The sequence below is a fragment of the Myxocyprinus asiaticus genome, chromosome 8 (assembly GCF_019703515.2).
Source record: "Myxocyprinus asiaticus isolate MX2 ecotype Aquarium Trade chromosome 8, UBuf_Myxa_2, whole genome shotgun sequence".
Taxonomy (NCBI): domain Eukaryota; kingdom Metazoa; phylum Chordata; class Actinopteri; order Cypriniformes; family Catostomidae; genus Myxocyprinus; species Myxocyprinus asiaticus.
The window spans coordinates 51,871,512-51,892,083 of NC_059351.1; the positions used below are offsets into that span (position 1 = coordinate 51,871,512).

The 20,572-nt window shown below is 38.6% G+C and overlaps 1 protein-coding gene across 2 annotated transcripts in view; it reads left to right on the forward strand.

Moving 5' to 3' along the window:
• LOC127444713 (adhesion G protein-coupled receptor E3-like) overlaps positions 1 to 15,737 on the forward strand; it is a 242,069-nt gene extending 226,332 nt beyond the window's left edge. Inside the window, exons 12-15 of one of the 2 annotated variants that reach the window (XM_051704260.1) lie at positions 8,751 to 8,817; positions 11,019 to 11,110; positions 11,209 to 11,371; positions 15,509 to 15,737. In XM_051704260.1, the coding sequence (XP_051560220.1) occupies positions 8,751 to 8,817; positions 11,019 to 11,110; positions 11,209 to 11,371; positions 15,509 to 15,595 (409 nt within the window). In that variant the 3' untranslated portion in view covers positions 15,596 to 15,737. The remainder of the gene's footprint in view (positions 1 to 8,750; positions 8,818 to 11,018; positions 11,111 to 11,208; positions 11,372 to 15,508) is intronic. The other variant, XM_051704261.1, reaches the window with a different exon arrangement.
• The last annotated feature ends 4,835 nt before the right edge of the window (positions 15,738 to 20,572 follow it).

Genomic DNA, 20,572 nt, shown 5'->3' on the forward strand with positions numbered 1-20,572 from the left:
TCAGCCAATTGTGGCGTTTCGTATAGGGACCCCTAGTGTCACTACATCAACACAACGTCGAGTGAGTGACAGATAGGGAACATCATGGTTACTTGTGTAACCTCTGTTCCCTGATGGAGGGAACAAGACGTTGTGTCCCTCCTGCCACAAAGCTGAACTACCCGCTGAAATGTCCAGACCTTATATCGGCTCCTCAGCATAAAACCTGAATGAGTGGTTGCATACCAGCTCCTTTTATACCCCTATGTCTGGGGGAGTGGCATGCAAATACCACTCACCAATTTTCATTGGCCTTTTATCAAATACCCGAGGTGTCTCGGGCTCCCAAGAGTGACCCCTAGTGTCACTACATCAACACAACGTCTCGTTCCCTCCATCAGGGAACGGAGGTTACACAAGTAACCATGATGTTCACTGCCCTGTCGGTACAGTGCTGGAATGTTTTTGAAGAAGCGTTTTGGGGCCGGGGTTGCCTAAATTATGCTTAAAATCTATGTTGCCACTATAGCGGCTGAGCACATGCTTATTAATGGAGTCTCTGTCGGTAGACATTCTCCTGTCTCTCGTTTTATGCAAAATGTATGCAGGCTTAATGTATGCCATTTAAGCCCTTGGCAACAGTTACTTATACATTTCTGACTCTTAAGACGGCCCTACTGGTTGGTGTTTTGGTGTCCAAGCAAAGACTGTCTCATTGGATCGTTGATGCAATTTCGAATGCTTATGAAGTGCGTGGTTTACCTTCGCCTTCGGGCATTCGAGCCCATTCTAAGAGGAGCATTGCATCCTCATGGGCTTTGGCTAGAGGTGCATCATTGGAAGACATTGTATGGCGGAAGGGTGATCCTCTTCACATAAATTTTTTATTGTCTGGATGAGAATTTGACTCCTGTTTCCCAGGTTCTCTCTGTTGGAACAGGAGTAAGATCATAATTTCCTCTGTTTTATTCAGACATGTTAGCTCACTTGTGCACTGCTATATGTTTACCACACGGGCATAGACAGTTGGCAGCTTCTGTCCGCATGGCGTGAATGTACATCGTTCCCCATAGCGATTACGCAGCTCGAGTACCCTCGAGAAGGGAATGTCTCGGTTACGTTAGGTGTAACCCTGGTTCCCTGAGAGGGAACAAGACACTGCGTAAGCTTGCCATAGTCTCTAGTTGTAGCATAGGCTTCCTACAGAAAATCTGACACGATGGTGCGAAGCGAGTGCCTTTATGGAGCTTGTGATGTAGCTCACTAGGGTGTCGCTAAGTGCCATCAGCAAATAAATTGGCGTGATTGTATAAGGGCTTCAGACAACGTGACACTCAGGGTGTGTCGTTCACAGCATCTCGTTCCCTCTCAGGGAACCAGGGTTACTCTTCACGTAACTGAGACACTTCCCATTTCTGTGTTTAAACCCTCCAAAAATTGGCCCCATTCACTTTCATTGTAAGTACCTCACTGTAACCTCGATTTTTGCTTTTTAAAAGAAAAGGAGGGACAAATCAAAATAAATTTGTGGAATCAACATAATGCCAAAAATGTTGTCTATTGAGCTTTACTTTTATTTAATCTGGAACATTCCTTTAACAGTTCCAGTAACAATTATTCTAGTACCTTTGTGGAAGAAATGTTTGGAATTATGTCTTTTGAATGCTTGATTCATATTGTTTGATGGACGTTCTAAGGTGTGCAATTATTTTTCAAGTAAACGCACGGCTATGAAGTAGTTCCAGTCTTGACCGCATAATGGTTCCACAAATTATTTCAGTTATTTAAAAAAACTATACAGACTACCACAGCAAAATACCCATATAAAACAAAAGCACTGGTTAAACTAAATCGGATAAGAACGACTGTTGAAAAGCACACACTTGCTCTCCTCACTCTCTTTCGTTCTACTCACACACGTGGACACACACACACAAATACGCACACACCTACTTGCGAGTCACAAATGAAAAACAGTGCACACTTGCATCTCAGTGGTGTTGTGGAAAGCTATATCCAAGAATGGCGACACTTGCTGCTGCAGAGAAGTTTGCTTAAACTTACATCTTGGTGATTTTAAGTAATGTCATTGCTGACGAGAGCTGCAACAAACAAAGGTAATCACACACGAGATCTCTCTTAGTTTCTGAGTTTCTCTGTTTCACTCACTCACACACACATACACACACACACACACACACACACAAACGTGCACAAAGCACAGCCTTCCTACTCTAGTAAGTGCTCAAGTACAGCAGCACAAGCCTCACAATCCTCCGTTGCCAGTTCTAAAGTGACATTTTGGAACTAGCAACGGAGGCTCGGGCTGTATCAGAGCAAGATGCTGAATCCATGGTGGAAGAAAGTAGTTCCACTCACAATACCGTTTTAGGATGAAAACCAGAAAAGGTCTTGAGATAAAACCTGTGGAATAAGCTGAACAATTTACTCCGGCTTGTTGAATTATTGAAAAATAATACACACTTGAGGTGTAACTCCGCTGTGCATCATGGCCACATTACTACCTCGGGTGTGCATTATATTTTAATAACTCAATGGTCCGTCGTCAATTATTCCTTACATAAAACTGCAATTCTTCATATATTTACTGTCCTCAGTAGCCTGTTGCCAACAGATGAGATCATTTCATATTTCAACAGAGCAGACTAAATTTAATTTAGGCGTGTTTACACATTTTAGATGCATAAATAAGAAAATACACTGGTCATGCTGTATGTTTCACACTACCCTGCGATGTAGGCATGTAGGCATGTAGATCACGCTCAGAGGGAAGGTCGAGCACTAAGGGAATGTGCGCTTTTATGGTGATAAAAGCTAATTAATTGAATCAACATCAGAGCAGTTAACGTTTGCCAAGTACTGTATGTCTGATCTCTGTGGAACAGTCAACTGATTTTTTTATAGTCTAAAATAGATTACATTTATGTTTTTGTTTGATTGGTTGCAGTTCATCTACGTTGGTGCTGAAATGCATTTGACAGATTTTGGCAGTATGGGTGTTGTGGTGGCTGACCTTAGTGCCCCCTCAAAAAAATGGATGTATGACACCCCTGGTCAAGGAGGAATAAAAGAATGGAGTGGAAGTAAATATATTAGATGGGGAGATTAATAACATATAATATTAAGAACCTAATATTTGAACAATGATGGGAACAAATTTTATAATAAGAAATGATGATGATGATTTCTCTTTGACTTTTGTGTTATCCAAAAATTATCCAAAATTTGGGGGATTTTGGGGATTTGAGGTGGAGTGAGAGGGAGATTTCTGATGAGCGGGACCTTATTATGTTCTCACTCTGACACGCATGACTCTCTGCAGCAGAATGAAGCCGCCTCTCTTGAGTGTAGCAAGTGTCAATGCTTTTCACCAATAGCAAAAACAAAAAAAAATAAGACAAATTTCTGGTGCTATTTTGTGATTGGTTGGGGCGGTCTAAGGCCCATTTTCAAAGTTTGCAACACTCAGTCCATCCCCAAATTATATATAATATAATATATATATGTTTTTCTCATTTTTGAATGGGTGGGCTAGTCACACGTTTGGGTAGGCTCAGAGCAGCATGAAACATACAGCATGACCAGTGTATACTCATTCCCGCTAACCTAGTGACCGCCTAGCAACCACCTGGCGACCACACAGAATACCCTATTTGATTGTTTGTTTGGTGTAGGAGTGAGTATAGAAAGGGTATTTGTGTAAACAGTGTCTTTATGCATTAACTTTAGTCAAACTTTATAAAACAAACTTATAAACAATAAGATACATTTGTTTTAAAAAATACACCAAAAAATAGATAGTATATATCTTTTCTTTTTTTTTTTTTTTTTTTAAATTAGAGGCACAAGTCTTCATGGTTGGACCAAATGTCACTTTACATAAAATCCCTCAGCTGGACACAACAAATGCGTCTGTGGACATTGATCTCATTGGAATTGCCCAGAACAACCAAGAAACAAGTATTTTAAAAATATTGGTGTAATTTGTATCAAAAACATTTACATACACCACAAGTAATTACAGACAAATGTGAGTGTGTCCATCATAACCAATAATGTAACCCCTGTAACAGAATCAGCTGCTGTGGCTTTCATGAGCTACACCACAATGGAGAACGTACTGAGACCTGACTTCTTCAACACATCAGATGACTCAATTAAAACCATGATGACCACTGTGATCTCAGCTACTCTTCCCAAAACTGACAACACAAAACTCACCAAACCAGTCAACTTCACCCTGAAACACATCAGAGTGAGTTACCTTTATATCAGATGTTGAGAAATCATTGATGTGCTAATGAGACATTGAAGTTGACCTGGTTGTGTAAACAGTAAAATGTTTGTCCCATTTTGTTCAAGTCTTTGTCTAATTTAAGTTGTGATGAATGACACTGAACACCGACACTGAATGTTCTGGATGTTTGTTCTTTATTTAAAGGATTTTGTCTCTGGAGGCAATCTGTCCTGTGTTTACTGGAATATCAGTGAGTGGATTGTAGATGGTTGTTCTGTTGTAAAGACCAACAGCAGCCATACTGTGTGTTCCTGTGATCATCTGTCATCATTCGCTCTCATCATGCAAACCAGCAGCCCACAAGAGGTAAGAGAACAGGTCAGACAAGTTACATTTTTACATGTGGTGGTGTGGTGGCTGCATGCTCAAGGTTGCTAATGTTTAACTATTATTAACCATCATTTTTAAGCTCTTGAGGAAGATAGGTAACTTCAGTTTGTTCCAGGTGTATTATTCCTCTAGTAAGTGTGCAGTGAGTTGATTTGGACAAGAGCGTCTGTGTTCACAGTCAAACTAACATTTTACAGTTTACCATCTTGTTGTAGTGGATACAAGGGCAGAGTACAATGACTAATTGAAGTTTTAAGTTAGAAAAGGGAGTTTGCCCTTACAAAAAATAACTGCAGTACAAGTGTGGTAATTTGGACACAGCATTACTGCAGTACCAGAGACTATTAAGCAGAGACGGAGCACTTCTATTTAAATAAAGAGGAGAAATTGGAAAACCTAACAGCTAATGGATGTTGAAAAGGAAGTCCCACCTCACAGGTAAAAGAGCCAATCAGCTTTTGGATAGAGAGATCACCTGTCAATCAATACATATCATTTGCCGAACCTGCCTGAAAAATATATTTTTTTAGTGTGATCCGAGCAAAAGAAGCACAATTAATGATACCACTGTTGTTAGATTATACTTCTGATTTGATATATTGTTTTGATTGTAATATTGACCAACCATCTTAAAGATTTCAGTCTTTCTTGATTGAAGTAGATAGGAGCTACACATTCAAAGATGGTTTATATGCCCTTATCAGGAAATCAGAAAGCACTTGAGTGGACTCAGTGCAACCCCAGCAGCAGCAATTAGCGCATAATATATAGACAAATACAAAGTATAACAAACAATAAATAAATAAAATGAATTATAAATCAAAATACTGAACACATGAAAAGGACACAACCGAGTGCACCAAGACATATGAAGCAACACTGAAAGCCCTAATTGGCATTTAGCAAAGGCATATAATTGTATTTTGTCTTTCAGTAAACTAAATACAGCGTCGGGATAAAAGGGTATAAGCAAAACTCAACGGCACAATTGAGACGAGACCAAATTAGCCCGAAAACACAAAACACAAGATTGGGATTAAAAGAAAAGAAAAACAAATTAATGAATAACTAAGTAGGAACAAAACAGCATCACTTGCAGAGGGTAACCACATTTTAACTTAATTGTCCCGGCAACAGGAACACACTGTCAGCCATACAAGGGCGCTAACAAAGATGATACATTTAATTACAGACAAAACTCAAACACTGAATAACAAAACAGACTTACATACAGAGAAGATGGTCGCTCATTTTACAATGGTAAGGATTAACAGCGAGTGTGAAAAATGGAAGTTAACTGGAAAAACTGCATAAAACACAAAGGCCCTGTTGTGACTTCAGGGCCCATATTCACAAAGATTTGTATAGTACAACTAGGAGTTCTCCAAAGACTTCCTAGCTAAGAGTTTTTGATTAAAAGCTATGAAAAAAAAAAAAAATGCTAAGAGCAAGTTTTACTAAAGAAATCTTAATTTAAGAGTAAGGCAGAGTTGACCTTGTTGCTATGATGACCTCACATTTTATGAGCGCACTCTTTTAAATCGCCCAATGTGATTGATAGACAGGGAAGTGCTATTAACAGATTGAAAGAAAGAAATCAAGAAATCAAGAAATATAATATAGCATGATAGAAACATGATGTGTTGTTATAAAAACACAGAGTTGTAAGAGTTTTTGCCAAACTGGAAGTGTCAGAATAAACCATGGTAATGGCATACTACCACACTACTCTTATTTGTGCCAAAGACTGACATAGCAGAAGTAGTAAGAGTAGTATGTGAAGTATGGATGTGCCCGAAGCCAAATACCTTATTCAGAAAGGCACGGATAATGACTTCAAAACGAATAACGGATTCATCCAAATAATATAAAAAATGTTCGTTTGACGGATAATCTAAAAAGCACAAGGATAAATTGACATTTTAAATAAACGTCCAAAATTACGACTTTATAAATCTGTGCTGCCAGTATTTCTAAAGTGTAAACTTTATGAATGAAAATGCACACTGTGTGATTTCAGATCGGATGTGTCTCGACTCCATTTGCAGTTTCTGTTTATTGTGCACATCTGGAGCTTATCAAGTGTAATATTAACTAAGATAGGACATCATGTACACTTTTGTTAATGTATCACACAATTCACACGTGATTCTCATGTATTTATTTATAGTCTAACCTGAGCGCGATGTTAAATTCCAGACCTGAAGAGATGATTTTACATCGGAGCTCGTCTATCCCTCTTTTAAAATTGACCACATTTATATCCACATCAGCGATTAAGACAATTATCTGGTTAAGACTTTATTCTGAAAAAAAGTTAAAATGCTCCATAGAGTATTTATCTATTAGAAATATTCCTCCTTATGTAAAACGAAGAAAGAGAAACATGCTTTTCTTCTTCTTTAAACTGTGCTAAATTTATTGAGAATGTTAAATGTTCTTGGACTCTAGTGAAGTAAAAATTCCTGATAGACTTACGGGACATTCACCTGTTTCTATTTTTTTATTTGAATTTCTTTTAATGTTTGAATTTGTATTTATTATTCACTGCAAAATGTGTGCTCGACATTTCACATTTTGCTTGACACCTCTTGCCTCCAGAATATTATCATACACGAACAGACAAACAAAAATTCTGTTTCATGCATATAGTAATATCTGAAATACCAGGAGAAACCAAAACATATTCCACAGTTAATGTAGCCTACAAATTCAGCTTCATAAAATAATGTTTTTAAAATAATAATTGTATGTTGTTGTTATTATTATTATTATTATTATTATTATTATTATTATTATCGCTATTATTATGAAAAGGCATATACAAAGCATATTTTATTAATAGAAGCTATAAATATAAGAGTAATACTTAAACATGGGCATTTCATTTAGTTTTGATGCACTTCCTGTGTAAGCCCCGCCCACACCCAGTTCTATCCGAATACAGAGACAGATACAGATAGTTTGTCATATGAACAGATACAGATACAAATACAGATAATGGCTCTGCTGCACACCCCTAATGTGAAGTATGCAATTATGAACGCAGCTCATGAAACGTGTAACCGTTGTCACGTTGTGAGTCTGACCAATCATGAATGAGCTGTGTCATCATTCAGAGCTCCAGGCGGCTGCTCTCGAATCACTCTTGTGGTACTTTCATGGCATACGTAACGGTGACGCGGCAGTGACATCGGTTCAAGTCAAACAAAATTTCTAACCAACATGCACTGCTTCAAGTCCAGCGCTAATCGGTCTGCACAGCTCTGCATGAAGTCGAACACACCTATTGTAATTGTTTGTTGGTTGCATTGAATGAGATTTGGGGTTTTCCAACTGTTGGAGATATTCAGAATATACTGATTCCTAATAGTATTCATAACGATACAAACACTGAAATGAGTTTTGATCTGGAGCAGAAAATGATGCCGAGTTTCCTGTTTGATGTGACATGATATTTTCTCAGGATGATCCACTGATGAAAATACTGAATTTGGTGGCTGTGATCGTAGGGCTGGTGTTTCTCAGTTTGGCCCTGTTGACTTTTGCTTTTTGCCGGTGGAATCCTGGAGTGAACAATGTGGCTCGAATCAACCTCTGCTTGAGTCTGCTGTTGGCTCACCTTCTGTTCATGCTCACACAAAAGTTCCTGAATTACATACGCCCCAACCAGGTGAGAATTATTGACACAACTCCAGATGAAATGTATTTTCTATTATAGAATTATAATAAATATAATCTCTTTCTGTCTTTCACTGTCTCCAGGTGTTGTGTGCAGTGATATCAAGTGTTCTGCACTTCTTCTTTCTCTCCTCCTTTGTGTGGATGTTCATTGAAGCTGTGCTGATTTTCATCTGTGTGAAGAACCTATCACAGATCAGCTCCAAACAGAGGGAGGTGCTTAGCAGCAGATTCATCGTTGTGATTGGATATATGATTGCTCTGGTTGTGGTGGGCGTGTCTGTTGGACTGGTTCCTGAGGGTTATGGCAGTGAAAAGTAAGCTTGTATTTTTGTTTTAATTATTATTCAAATGTAGTTTTAATTTAAAACGTGTGCTATAATTTAGTGCCTTTTTAAGTAATCTGTGGATATTTATATTTTGAGTATTTCCCCATTAACAGATGCTGGATTAAATTGGAGAAAGGATTTATCTGGAGTTTTCTGGGACCTGTTTGTGTCCTTCTAGCAGTAAGTTTTACAGTATGTTTAAACATACTGTATATATGTATACTGTACACCAGCGTGAGTCACAGAAACATTTGAATTTGGCACAGAATCGTCTGGTGCAAACCACTCGGTGAGCAAACATTAAACGGCCCGACAATACAGCACTGATGCTGAGAAAATGCCTTAACATGCACAGACATAAATTAGCAGACTTTTCACACATCACCACCTTTATAATGAATTTACTATAGTAACACTAACTGTATTGACTGTAGTATTTTAGGCAGACATATATTCATAATAAATATTGTATTACCACTATTGCTCTATTAAATTTATAATAGGCTTCATTAGGGAAGTGAGGGAATATCATTAATGTTTGTTACAACTATGGCAGTTTATAAATGTTTTATTATTATTATTTATTTATTTATTTATTTATAGTTTTAAATGTGTTTAGGATACTGTTTTTCTTTGTAAAAATGGCAAAGTTTGTTTTATAGAACTCATGTTAGATTTTACCATGATAGTGACGATCCATGCTTGGTTTTACCTGAGGTTACCACGGTCAGGTTACAAATAAATACCACTGTTTAAACTATTAAAACTATGGTACATTTTCAAAAGGGCAAAAGCAAAATAGAATAAAGGGCTTTAAAGCCTTAAAGATTTATGGACAAAGCTAGTATTCCTTCTGTGTGAAATATGTGCTCTTTTAAATCAAAAAAATAAATACAAAATAAATAAATAAATAGATAGTTTATTGATTGTTTCCTGAATAAAAATAAAATCCATGATTAAAGTAAAATCTTATGTACTTTATTAGACAAGTTTAAATAAATAAACAAAGAAATCCCTTAAAGTAGTCGGTTATAATATTTCAAATTTAATTAGCCTTATTCAGGGTTTATTAAACTGACCAGTTGCAGATAAAGAATTATTATATAACTATAAGACTTGACTTGGACTTATGACCAAAGACTTGAGACTTGAATTAGACTTGGCCTTGAAAGACTTGAGACTTGACTTAGACCTCCAGGACTTGTGAACATGTCTGATATATATTGTATACACATAAATATAATAAAGCAATATCACACAAGCAAGAGTGCTGTACGTCAATCTATCAGCCGTAGGCATGAGGCAGCAGGTAATCCCAGCCATGCTGATTTTATATTAGGGGCTGTCTATTTAATGTGTTAACTCAGTGAGATTAATTGTATCAACAGTTAACACATTAAAAAAATAACACAATTAATCATGTCCCAGACTGCTCCACTTGAACAGGCAACAAGAAGCTGAAAAGGAAACAAAATCACACTTACTGACAGCAGACAATATAAGATCAGGAAGTGCTGGATGAAGCACAACTCCAAATGCTGTGGTCTTATGAACTGTTTTTTTTTTTTTAAGTTTCAAATTCTGTTTAACTTGACACAGCAACCTAAAAACTCTGCATTTATGAAGGAATGCAACCAAAGTGAGATGCTCCAAAAGCATCTGTCTGATGCATGTGTACATAGTGATATTGTAAACTGCATAGAGTACGCATGGCCCAAGACACCCGGCCGTGGGTGCAGAGGCTAGACTTGAGCCACAGGGGGAGACAGAGCAAATTCTGATTGGTATTCTTTTCTTTTTTATGTAAAATTGTGACTCATTTGGCCTTCCATACACACTGACACTGGGAAGTATGAGTGAGGCAGACGGTGAACTCAAAACAAACATCCTTAACCCTTGGAAGGACTGCAAAATCAGTGAGTGCAGAGTCAACACAGCCTAAAAGGAGCAAGGAGCACGATGCTCATGCTACCATTGAATAGGGACAGAGATAGTAATTTGCATCTCCTCCCCCACAAAATGGCAGTGCATCTATGAAGTGGTCCAAGCAAGTTCCACAGGCTTGCCGTCATTACATAGCTCCTTAGGGCCATTGTTAAAGCTCCTTTAGCCAATAAATTGGCGTGATTGTATGAGGGCTTCAGACCACATGTCCACTTGCGTGTCACTATTGCGTCAGCGACGCAGCATTGAAGTGAACTACGAATGGAAACAATATATTGCCTTCTAAAAACACTTTTGTCTAATTAATGCTTCACTCATCTGCCACAATAATATGATGTATGCTAATGCCTATAAATAGATTTAAAGTTCAATGGACTATTGCACCATAAGGAAAAGTAAAAAAAGAAATTGATATGACTCTTCTGTGTTTTCTGCAGTTAAACACAACTCTCTTCATCAGCATCATCGTCAGCCTGAACTCAACTCTCACAAAACTGAATGCAGGAGTTTCACAGATGAAACAAACTAAGTAACAAACATTGCATTTAAAATATTGTAAAGAGATCCTCAAGAGACATTCCATAAATATGTTTTGTTCCCTTGCTTAATCTCTCTTTCTCTCTTCAGGATTCTGGTCATTAAAACACTGTCTCAGTTTGTGGTTCTTGGTTGCCCCTGGATTCTGGGTTTCTTCACAAATAACAGTAAGGTGGTGGAGATTCTCTTTCTGAGCTTGAACTCCCAGCAAGGAACCTTCATCTTCCTGATCTACTGTGTCCTCAATAATGAGGTCAGCCTTCTTTTACTTTACCTGTAGGATAACAATATGTATGAAGGATATCTTACAATTTCTCTTTGATATTAACCCAATTGGGTTAATGTCTCTAACCACATCCAAGTAGTGTCAACGTCAAAACAGTTAAACCATTTTTACTTCCATCCATAAATAAATCTATATATTCAGGTATGCTAATGAAACAAAAGAAATAACAGTTTATTAAAGTTTTGTGTTGACAAGCATTTTTTCATTAAAGAAAAAGGCAAATAGATTGTTCTGAATTTCTCACACTCGACAACTGGTAACATATTCTCCAGATAAATCTTTAAATGTAATTTTCCAAAAATGTTAACATTTTCAAAATTAAATATTTTCTTTGTGATGAGCGGCATGCAGAAAAGCGTGAAATTCCAAGTTTGTATATGTAGCCAACTACGCCACACTGAGAAATTCACTCAGGGAATTAAGCAATTATATGACAATTAACCCCAGAAAGGATCACTTAGATTAATTCCATCAGTGAGAGGCAAGAGGCGTGAGTAAAGTCACAAAAATGTACATATTTTAATGAAATATACAATGCACTGACAATAAAATGAATAATAAACTAAGAATAAATCAGAAATCTTTTTTTTTTTTTTTTTTTGCATGCCTTTTGCACTCAGAACCTGCAACATGGAATGGAAACAAAAGATGTATATAGACTATACCAGTTGACACAACGACACAAAATTATCAGACAGAATGATGCCCATTATAACAGGATCAAACGACTCTTAAATAGACCTAACTCAGTGCAGAGCAGCAAGAGCTTAGTACACAAGCACAAAAAGAACAGTAATAAATCCAGCAAGTACCCCAAAACCTTGATTCCAATAGGTGATAGATTGAGTAAATGGAAAAGTTAAAATGTAATGGGATGTACAAATATCAGATAAGATACAATAAATAAAAAAGACAATTTCAGAAGCTTGGCCAAATTGAAGCAATCTCATCTACTAGAAGCAAAACAACGTCATGCTTCAACTGAATCAAAACAGCTGCGTATCAGGAGATTCACAATTCATACAGCCCAAGCGAGAAATTACAAGCAGATATTCACCTACCAGGGATTTGATCATATTGAACCGTATCAAGAAACGCCACTGGCAGATGTACAGGGGGCACAATGTAACTGGGGATCAGCAGCCTACCGAAGTCTCCCCGAACTCCACTTTCAGGTAGTAAAGTCAGGCCCTGGAAAGAGAGACCTCTCAATGACGCACACCACAGTGACATGAACTAGCCTTAATATAGAATAAAGGTGGGCACTGATTGGTGAAGCACATAATGCAGCAAAAGAGGCATGTCACAAATCTGGTGACAACCTATCAAGATGAAAACCTATCCGGTTACAATCAAACAATACAAAATATATATATGGGATGGCCGAGGCTTCAGGCGCTGGCTCTGGCTCTGTGATGGCTGAGGCTTCAGGCTTTGCAGCCATGATGGGGAACTCAGGCTTGGCGGCCATGACGACGAACTCTGATGTTGGTGAGGTCTGGGTGGACAGAGTGGATTGTTCTGATGTGGTGGTGGACTCTGGTGTGATGGACACAGTAGGAGTGTTGATCTCCTCATCAACTACTCCCACAGTAAACGATGAACCACTCAGTAGAAGTGCCAAGTCAATTTACTCCTTTAGACTTAAATCAACAAAGCACCCAAGGAACACAGAATATAATGGTTCATCCAAGCCACAATGAAGAAAAAAAAAAAAAAAAAAAAAAAAAGAGTTTCAAAGAAACCTCACCCAAATCCACCAACTGACAAAGTCCACAGAAGTCCATAACATAGTCCTCAAGTTGACGATTCCCCTGGCGGAGGCACATGAGTGCAACTGCTGGGTTCATATTGGCTGGTCGAGTATTCTGTAACGTGTGCGCAGGCTGGCTGAAAACAGGACGAGATGAAGACGATGATGAAGTGAAGAATCCAAGTGCAGTTTATTTACAATTCAAATGTGAAATAAAAACTGAATATAAATCAGAACCTTGACATGATTAATAGAAAAAACAATAACACGACGTTACACCTACATCAGCTACAGATAATCAATACATGACAAGAGACAATGGCAAACATGAGGGCTTAAATACATGGACATGGGTAACCACATGACATAGACAACCAATGACGAGACTAAACTAATGAACATAATAACAAGACTAATAAACAGGAACCAATAACAAAACAGAACTGAATACAAGATAACAAGACAATAAACCAATGAGAACAAGACACATGAAACTAGATAGTCATATATATATATTTTATATACAGGTGCATCTCAATAAATTAGAATGTCGTGGAAAAGTTCATTTATTTCAGTAATTCAACTCAAATTGTGAAACTCGTGTATTAAATAAATTCAATGCACACAGACTGAAGTAGTTTAAGTCTTTGGTTCTTTTAATTGTGATGATTTTGGCTCACATTTAACAAAAACCCACCAATTCACTATCTCAAAAAATTAGAATATGGTGACATGCCATTCAGCTAATCAACTCAAAACACCTGCAAAGGTTTCCTGAGCCTTCAAAATGGTCTCTCAGTTTGGTTCACTAGGCTACACAATCATAGGGAAGACTGCTGATCTGACAGTTGTCCAGAAGACAATCATTGACACCCTTCACAAGGAGGGTAAGCCACAAACATTCATTGCCAAAGAAGCTGGCTGTTCACAGAGTGCTGTATCCAAGCATGTTAACAGAAAGTTGAGTGGAAGGAAAAAGTGTGGAAGAAAAAGATGCACAACCAACCAAGAGAACCGCAGCCTTATGATTGTCAAGCAAAATCGATTCAAGAATTTAGGTGAACTTCACAAGGAATGGACTGAGGCTGGGGTCAAGGCATCAAGAGCCACCACACACAGACATGTCAAGGAATTTGGCTACAGTTGTCGTATTCCTCTTGTTAAGCCACTCCTGAACCACAGACAACATCAGAGGTGTCTTACCTGGGCTAAGGAGAAGAAGAACTGGACTGTTGCCCAGTGTTCCAAAGTCCTCTTTTCAGATGAGAGCAAGTTCTGTATTTCATTTGGAAACCAAGGTCCTAGAGTCTGTAGGAAGGGTGAAGAAGCTCATAGCCCAAGTTGCTTGAAGTCCAGTGTTAAGTTTCCACAGTCTGTGATGATTTGGGGTGCAATGTCATCTGCTGGTGTTGGTCCATTGTGTTATTTGAAAACCAAAGTCACTGCACCCGTTTACCAAGAAATTTTGGAGCACTTCGTGCTTCCTTCTGCTGACCAGCTTTTTAAAGATGCTGATTTCATTTTCCAGCAGGATTTGGCACCTGCCCACACTGCCAAAAGCACCAAAAGTTGGTTAAATGACCATGGTGTTGGTGTGCTTGACTGGCCAGCAAACTCACCAGACCTGAACCCCATAGAGAATCTATGGGGTATTGTCAAGAGGAAAATGAGAAACAAGAGACCAAAAAATGCAGATGAGCTGAAGGCCACTGTCAAAGAAACCTGGGCTTCCATACCACCTCAGCAGTGCCACAGACTGATCACCTCCATGCCACGCCGAATTGAGGCAGTAATTAAAGCAAAAGGAGCCCCTATCAAGTATTGAGTACATATACAGTAAATGAACATACTTTCCAGAAGGCCAACAATTCACTAAAAATGTTTTTTTTATTGGTCTTATGATGTATTCTAATTTTTTGAGATAGTGAATTGGTGGGTTTTTGTTAAATGTGAGCCAAAATCATCACAATTAAAAGAACCGAAGACTTAAACTACTTCAGTCTGTGTGCATTGAATTTATTTAATACACGAGTTTCACAATTTGAGTTGAATTACTGAAATAAATGAACTTTTCCACGACATTCTAATTTATTGAGATGCACCTGTATATATATATATATATATATATATATATATATATATATATATATATATATATATATATATATATACTGTATATTCACTTTGATTGATTCTGAAATACAACCAATGTTCACCCAGTTTTAATTGTCTCTCTAAATATCCTTTCTTACGTCTTTTGTTAAGGAAGTTGGCAATTCCATCATTGTTCCTGAATTTCAGAGGTTTAATTGAACACATATACTCACTCATCTCGTCTCATTATCTTTCAGATCAGGCAGCAGTATGTGGATTGGTTGAGCACTATTTTCCCTGGACTTGAACACAAAGCCATCAAAAGTGCCCCCCAAAATTCATAGAAAATTTCAGAGTCCATGTTCAGAGAATGAAAAACACTACAGTGCCATTATTTTAAAGTGATTCTATTATTATTCTTGTATGACATGTAAGTCTTAGTGATTTTCTGTTAATTGAAGCTATTAACATGTACTCCAAGTCTTATTTTACAGGTGTCAATATATTTTGATGTAAATCTACTTTCTTTTAACACTTTTTATTGTTCATTGTGAATCATTACATTATATATATATATATATATATATATATATATATATATATATATATATATATATACTGTGTATATATATATACTGTATATATATTGACAGAGGGCCATGGTATTTAAAATGTTTAGTGTAAAGTAGTCTGTAGGCAGATGAATTGTAGAAATATGCAGTTCTTGATTTCAATTAATAAAATATATAAACAATTTTCTTTAAAGTTATTTAGCATTATTGATTTTTTAAACACATTCAACTACATGTTGAATCATGTCAACTTAGTTGTTCTCATTTACCAAGACAAACAAAACTCTGAGCACAATCTCAAAACGACACACTAATTTGTACAACAACCTCCATGTCAAACCCAAACATTTCACTCACAATCATATTCTCATCAAAACAAGCTTTGGCCTCAGATGACAATCCACAAACCTTGATCTTACACTACATCATACTACACAAAATGTGCAAGTGTACAGGATCAGGGAAACACTTTAAGGTAATTTTCAAAAAGTTTATTTCCAGAGAGTGGCCAATTATACCGTACATGTGACTACAGTAAAGTGTTCAGTGACATGCACCAAAACATCACACACTCATTATGGTCTCAAAACATCCCAGTACAGGCTATTGATAAAGATCATGAGATTTGGTGTATGTTACATTGAAATCTAAATTTGAATTTAAGCAGGAAAAGGAGAGACAGAGTAAATATATATATATATATATATATATATATATATATATATATACACACACACAATCACTTGTGAAATGCCAATATATCACACACTGAGTATATAATTGCCATGACACACTGTAAAAAATGATGCACTGTTAACTTAGTAAGTATCTGTAAGCAGATGTTGTCTCTGCCGAGTGTGACAACATCATTCAATACAATTCATCACAGATGCACAGACATCAACACTGTATACAAAATTGATTTACAAATCCCAGCCATGGTGATGATCGTCCTGGTTACTTTTGTAACCTCCGTTCCCTGATGGAGGGAACGAGACGTTGTGTCAATGTAGTGACACTAGGGGTCACTCTTGGGAGCCCCAAACACCTCTGCTTTTTTGAAAAATGGCCAATGAGAATTGGCGAGTTGAATTTGCATGCCACTCCCCCGGACATACAGGTATAAAAGGAGCTGGTATGCAACCACTCATTCAGGTTTTGTGCTGAGGAGCTGAGACCAGGTCCCAGCCATTTCAGTGGGTAGTTCAGCATTGTGGCAAGAGGGACACTACATCTTGTTCCCTCCATCAGGGAACGGAGGTTACGAAAGTAACCAGGATGTTCCTTATCTGTCACTCACTCGACATTGTGTCAATGTAGTGACACTAGTGGTCCCTATACAAAACGGCACAACTAGCTGAACTGTGTTGCGTGAACTGGCAGTGTGTGACGGGCAGACTGCTGTGTGCCTTGTAGCCAGCACACCAGGCCGTCACGTAACCTCCCCCAATGCTCTTATGAGTGTCGAACGGTCCATCAGGAACAAGTCGACTGCCCAACTATAGGGACAGGCTAGCCCAGCGAGGCCTCTTTTCCCTCTCTTTTCTCCTCAAAAAGAGTGGAATTTGTTAACTGACTGGGAACCATAAGTGTCTGCGTCGGGGGGTGTCCCTCACCCAGCCAAAAAGGGGGGGGGGGTATTTTGAGTGGAATACGTCACATGGTCTTACTGAGTCTTGTCGGAAGTATGTCATGTGGAGAGGTCCCATGGTAGGTCCTACCCAAAGGGGGAGGAGTTTCTACAGAGCTTCCTTTCCGCTGTCCACCAAAGCAAACAAAGAGCTGCTCTGAGCTTCTAAGACTCTGCGTGCAATCCAAATAGATGCGTAAAGCTCGCACCGGACACAGCAATGCCAAGGCTGGGTCTGCCTCCTCCTGGGGCAGTGCTTGCAGGTTCACCACCTGATCCCTAAAAGGAGTCGTGGTAACCTTGGGCACATAGCCCGGTCGGATTCTCAGGATGACGTGAGAGTAACCCGGACCAAACTCCAGGCACGATTCGCTGACAGAGAATGCCTGCAGATCCCCTACCCTCTTGATGGAAGTGAGCGCAGTCAGGAGGGCAGTCTTCAAAGAGAGTGCCTTAAGCTCAGCTGACTCCAAAGTCTCAAAGGGAGCTCCCCGTAGACCCCGATGGACTGTGGAGAGGTCCCATGAGGGGACGAGGCGCGGTCTGGAGGGATTCATCCTCCTAGCGCCTCTCAGGAACCTGATGATCAAGTCGTGCTTCCCCAAATACTTACCATCTACCTGTACTGCATCATGATGCACTGAAATAGCAGCTACATACACCTTCAGGGTGGAGGGGAACAGCCGCCCCTCCAGCCCCTCCTGCAGGAAGGAAAGCACTGATCCGACTGCGCATCTCTGGGGGTCTTCACATCGGGAAGAACACCACTTAGCGAACAGATACCACTTCAAGGCATACAGGCGCCTCGTAGAGGGAGCCCTAGCCTGAGTGATCGTGTCTACCACTGCGGGTGGTAGGCCACTTTGGTCTTCTGCATCCCATCCAAGGGCCAGACATGGAGATTCCAGAGGTCTGGTCGCAGGTGCCAGATGGTGCCCCGTCCCTGAGAAAGAAGGTCCTTCGTCAGGGGAATTTGCCGGGGGGGGAAGGCTGTCACGAGAAGCGTGAGATCCGAGAACCATGTCTGGGTGGGCCAGTAGGGTGCTACTAGGATGACTTGCTCCCCGTCCTCCCTGACCTTGCACAGGGTCAGTTGGGGGGTTGTGTTTAGTATTCACATGTTCTGTGTTTTGTGCAGCGTGAGATCCGAGAACCATGTCTGGGTGGGCCAGTAGGGTGCTACTAGGATGACTTGCTCCCCGTCCTCCCTGACCTTGCACAGGGTCAGTTGGGGGGTTGTGTTTAGTATTCACATGTTCTGTGTTTTGTGCAGCTTCTCTGCTTTGTTGGGGGATTATTGTAGTGTGTATTTGTGCAGCAGCATGTCAAACATGCTCGTTGCAGCATGTCTTGAATTTTATCTAATTGTGTCCACATGCTTAACTCAGTATGTCTGCATATTTTCTAGCAGTAGCAAGTCTTCATACTTACTCTGCGGCAGCAGCATAGCAGATCTTGTCCGCCAAGACCAATATCCTATCAATATGTCACACCCACATTAACCTTCTTAATCTTTCCAAGAGTAGTCATGACTGAACTACATTACTTTTGAGTCTCTATAAGACAATAAAAGTGTTAACTATACATTATAAATTAAACAATTTAGCTGTTTGGTAAAAATCGTTCCCATCCTCAGGCTTTACTTCCACCACAGAACCAGTGACTGTACATGTTTCTTGTATTTTAGAAAATGTCACCAACACTGCTGCAGTAGCTGTGAATAGTACTGTCTTTGATCTACTAAATCTAGCTGAGACGACCTATTTCAATTTTTTTCAACACATCTACAACTTCAACAACAACACCTATGTCTGCATTTATGATTGTATCTCCATGTTCTGTTACGCTAATGGAGCTGAATACTGGAAGCATATTAAATGTTCTTGCTTTAATGAACAGGACAGTTGTGAAACCAACATTCAAAATTCATCCTTCTGCAGATGTGATGATCATTTTAACATGTCAGTGGACATTCCAGGTGGAACTGGTAGATATGCTACTTTATGGAATAAGGCTTTTGGAAATAATACCTTAATAAGCATGTAGCTAACACTTCAAATTTTCCAATTTCAGGTTCAACTGTCATCTTGCCTAAGAAACGGCATTTTAAATTTGAATGCAGTGTAAGACAAAGTCTTTTGATTTTTTTCAAAACCCAGATTGGTTCCCATTGAGTGCTCAGAGGGTTTTTAAGTTTGTAATGTTTTGTTTATTTAACTCTGTTCTGACAATAGGGAAACATCACTGGAAAATTCATTCAAAATCTCCTGAACCAGATGAATAAAATTAGAGTTCAAATGTTACTGCTGACTGTAAGTAAAAATGTTACTCAAGAAAATAGTATGGTTATTACCTGAAGAGAAGTAGGTCATGTCATGGCAGAATGTATTGTAAACTGTAAAATATTAAAAGATCCTCAAGACATTTTTTTTTTACCACACAAAACAGAACCTTTTGGAGAACTTCTAGGTCAACACACTCTCATGACGAAACGTCACTGGGGGGACTTTTTGGTTGCACCACTAACATTGTCATTTGTCCACATTTACTGAAACTCATATCAGATCATTCCATTGCTTTACTCTAGACAACATTTTAATATTTAAAATGATATCATCATTTACCAATTTTTTCATCATTTCATTTGTGATTTGTTTGCCTTGGGACACAACGGGAGTTTTCAGTATAACCAAATTGCGGCTCAATGAAAATGATGATCATAATAGTAATCCCCTATTTGTGCACTATATTCCAGGTTTTCCGATACGTGTGATAACTTTGTGTGAGGAACAGTTACATTTAGGTTTTTAATGTAATGATCAGTGTTCCCATCCGCTATAACAGTAAGATTCCGACTTCTACGCTTATTTAAACATTAAAAAATTTACTACAGCTCTGATTTCAGGGATGTCACATGCCATTGAATCATGAGTGTCTTGTGACCGACAGCGACATTGTAATATTTAGATGTTAATTTTTTACTGCGATGAGATGGCCTTTACGGAGAGGAAGATTTTCACCAATTAAAACCTTCAGTTTCACTCTGTTCCTCACACAGAGCTATTGTGTGACTTTGGAAAACTTTCATAGTGCTTTTTCATAATTTGTTTAATAAATAA